Source organism: Spinacia oleracea, chromosome 6 (genome assembly GCF_020520425.1).
Source record: "Spinacia oleracea cultivar Varoflay chromosome 6, BTI_SOV_V1, whole genome shotgun sequence".
Lineage (NCBI taxonomy): Eukaryota > Viridiplantae > Streptophyta > Magnoliopsida > Caryophyllales > Amaranthaceae > Spinacia > Spinacia oleracea.
In genome coordinates, this window is record NC_079492.1 from 135825587 (window position 1) to 135827847 (window position 2261).

General features: G+C 35.1%; 1 protein-coding gene across 1 annotated transcript; it reads right to left on the bottom strand.

Moving 5' to 3' along the window:
* Nucleotides 1-202: 202 nt before the first annotated feature.
* LOC110794799 (E3 ubiquitin-protein ligase PUB23-like) lies at nucleotides 203-1668 on the bottom strand. The gene has a single exon (XM_021999759.2). The coding sequence runs from the start codon at nucleotides 1549-1551 to the stop codon at nucleotides 301-303; it is 1251 nt and encodes a 416-aa protein (XP_021855451.1). The 5' UTR covers nucleotides 1552-1668; the 3' UTR covers nucleotides 203-300.
* Between the last annotated feature and the right edge of the window lie 593 nt (nucleotides 1669-2261).

Here is a 2261-nt window from a genome sequence, read left to right on the forward strand (position 1 = left end):
TACAAGGGAAAAACAACCCTCTTATAGAGTAGTGGCAGTGGAATTCACATTAAATTTATGAACTACTCCTATTTTGTATGGGTAGATATACGTGAGTACGTCTCAATATCCGAATAAAAAAAGGATCGAATTGATTTTTAACAATAACAAAATTAAATTAGACATAAATTGTGTATACGAGAGAAGAATTGGAGACAATAAATAGTTTCTCTAACCATATACCGATATACGAATAAATTAAATTCAATGAATTTTGTTATATACACTTTTCTATCTCAATTTTGAATTACATGAATTTAATCAAAAAGAGCCAAAGACATGAGCAGGAGCACAAGGAGAGTTCTTCCAAGCCCTAGCATGCATCTTTAAGATCTCTCTAGTTTTCTCTTTTGTCTTTGCTTCACAATCCACTTGCAATACCAAACACAACTTTGTGACAACCCCTGTCTGTATCATCTCCTGCACCACACTCGGACTTCCCGAGTATTTTGCAATGGCGAACAATATCTTGACACCTCTCTCCGTTGCAAAGTGTGAGACTCTTAATATCTTCTTTGACACAACTGCTAAACCCGCGGCATGACTTAGAAGTTCAGCCCTACCTTCAGCACAACCACTTAGTTGTTCTAACACAGCTAACACCATCTCACTAGTTCTCCTGTCATTAGACTCTAATAAAAGTTCAACCATTACTTGTACTGCACCAGCTTCAACAACCTTAATCCTATTCCTACCCCATGGACATGCCAAAGCCAACACTTTAAGCGCGGCCTTGGTAGACTTTGGGGAAACATCATCCTTAAGCTTGATTAGTTGTACTACTTCTTCAAAATGTTGGCGTGTTAGAGAAACTACTTGTGTTGGTTCAGCTACTTGTATTAACAACTTCATTATACCAACAGCATCAGCTCGTGACTCGTAGCTATTCTTCTGCATTATTCTCACCAATGAATCTAACAAATTATTCTCATTCAACATCTTCTTTAAAACTGTCTCATCAGATATCTGAAGATGAGCTAATATCCTCAATGCTTCATCACTTACACTACTCGAACATTTATTATCAACGTCGTCGTTTTGGCCAAGGATAATAAGACGCGTTAAGAAATCGGCAACACCAGGGGTGGTCTCTAAACAACGCTTGTTACCACTACTTCCATAAGCAATACACTTTATCTTTTCAAGATTCATAACAAGTCGATGAGCTGATGAATTAGAGGATTGATCAATAAGCTTAAGTACCTGAGCTTTTGTCACCGGTGGCTTTGGTGTAGGGAACCGTTCAACGCCGTTAGAAGCGTTCAGAGTACACCAAGACTGAGCAAGGCGTCTAAGAGTGTGGTTGGGTGTCAGAAAACTATCAGGACTATCAATATTAAGGGGTTGTTTGGTAACTGGACAAATACTATTATTGTTGGTGAATACCCATTTCTCAATATTTTCACGATCATAAGTAATTCCTGTTGAAACTGTTACTGGATCTTTCATTATTTGCAATGAAATTGGACACAAGAAAAACGGTGGAACATCAATTTCTTGGTTGTGATCCATTTTTTGCTAATTTTGGATTGACTTTTTAAATGTTTTTAGCTACAATTTGTAGTTCTAAATTTGGTTTGAATTGTTTTTGGAAAGTTTTGGATTGAAGAGCTTTTATTATTTGTTGATGGTTTTGGAATAAGAGGTGGGATGGGGTTTATATATATGAGGAGAGAAAAGATTCAAAGATGAGATAAAGTCAAACACGGAAAATACAGGAAATATGCAGATACTAAGATACTTCATTCACCAGCTCTAATATAATGACTTTTCAAACTTATTATACAGTAGATGATTCTCTGTAATTTATGTCAAAATATTTAATAACTAAATAAACATAACTCTGTTTGCCACTTGTAGATTTTTATGTTCTTTCATTTTTATTTGCTAGTTATTTAGAAAAATGTTAGATAGAATTGATTTTTTTATGTAGGGCTGTAAATGGGTCGTTACGTTTGCTAATAACTCGCGAACAAGTTTGGTCAAAACTCATTTATTAATTAATAAATGAGTTTGAACAAAATTATATGCTCGGTAATAAAACGAATCAAGCTCGAACATCATCACGTTCGGCTCATTAATGTTCACGAACACTCGTTTATAGCTCATTAAACTGAAGAAAATTGTGAAATTTTAATTATTTAAGTAGCAAGTGCCATGTGCGGCTTTGCTCGAGCTACACACTAGTTTTTATTTATTTTTATTTATTAGAAGGATCCATG

What these genes read in the sequence shown, in the direction of transcription:
- LOC110794799 (XM_021999759.2), bottom strand. Translation starts at nt 1,551, where the DNA reads ATGGATCACAACCAAGAAATTGATGTTCCACCGTTTTTCTTGTGTCCA.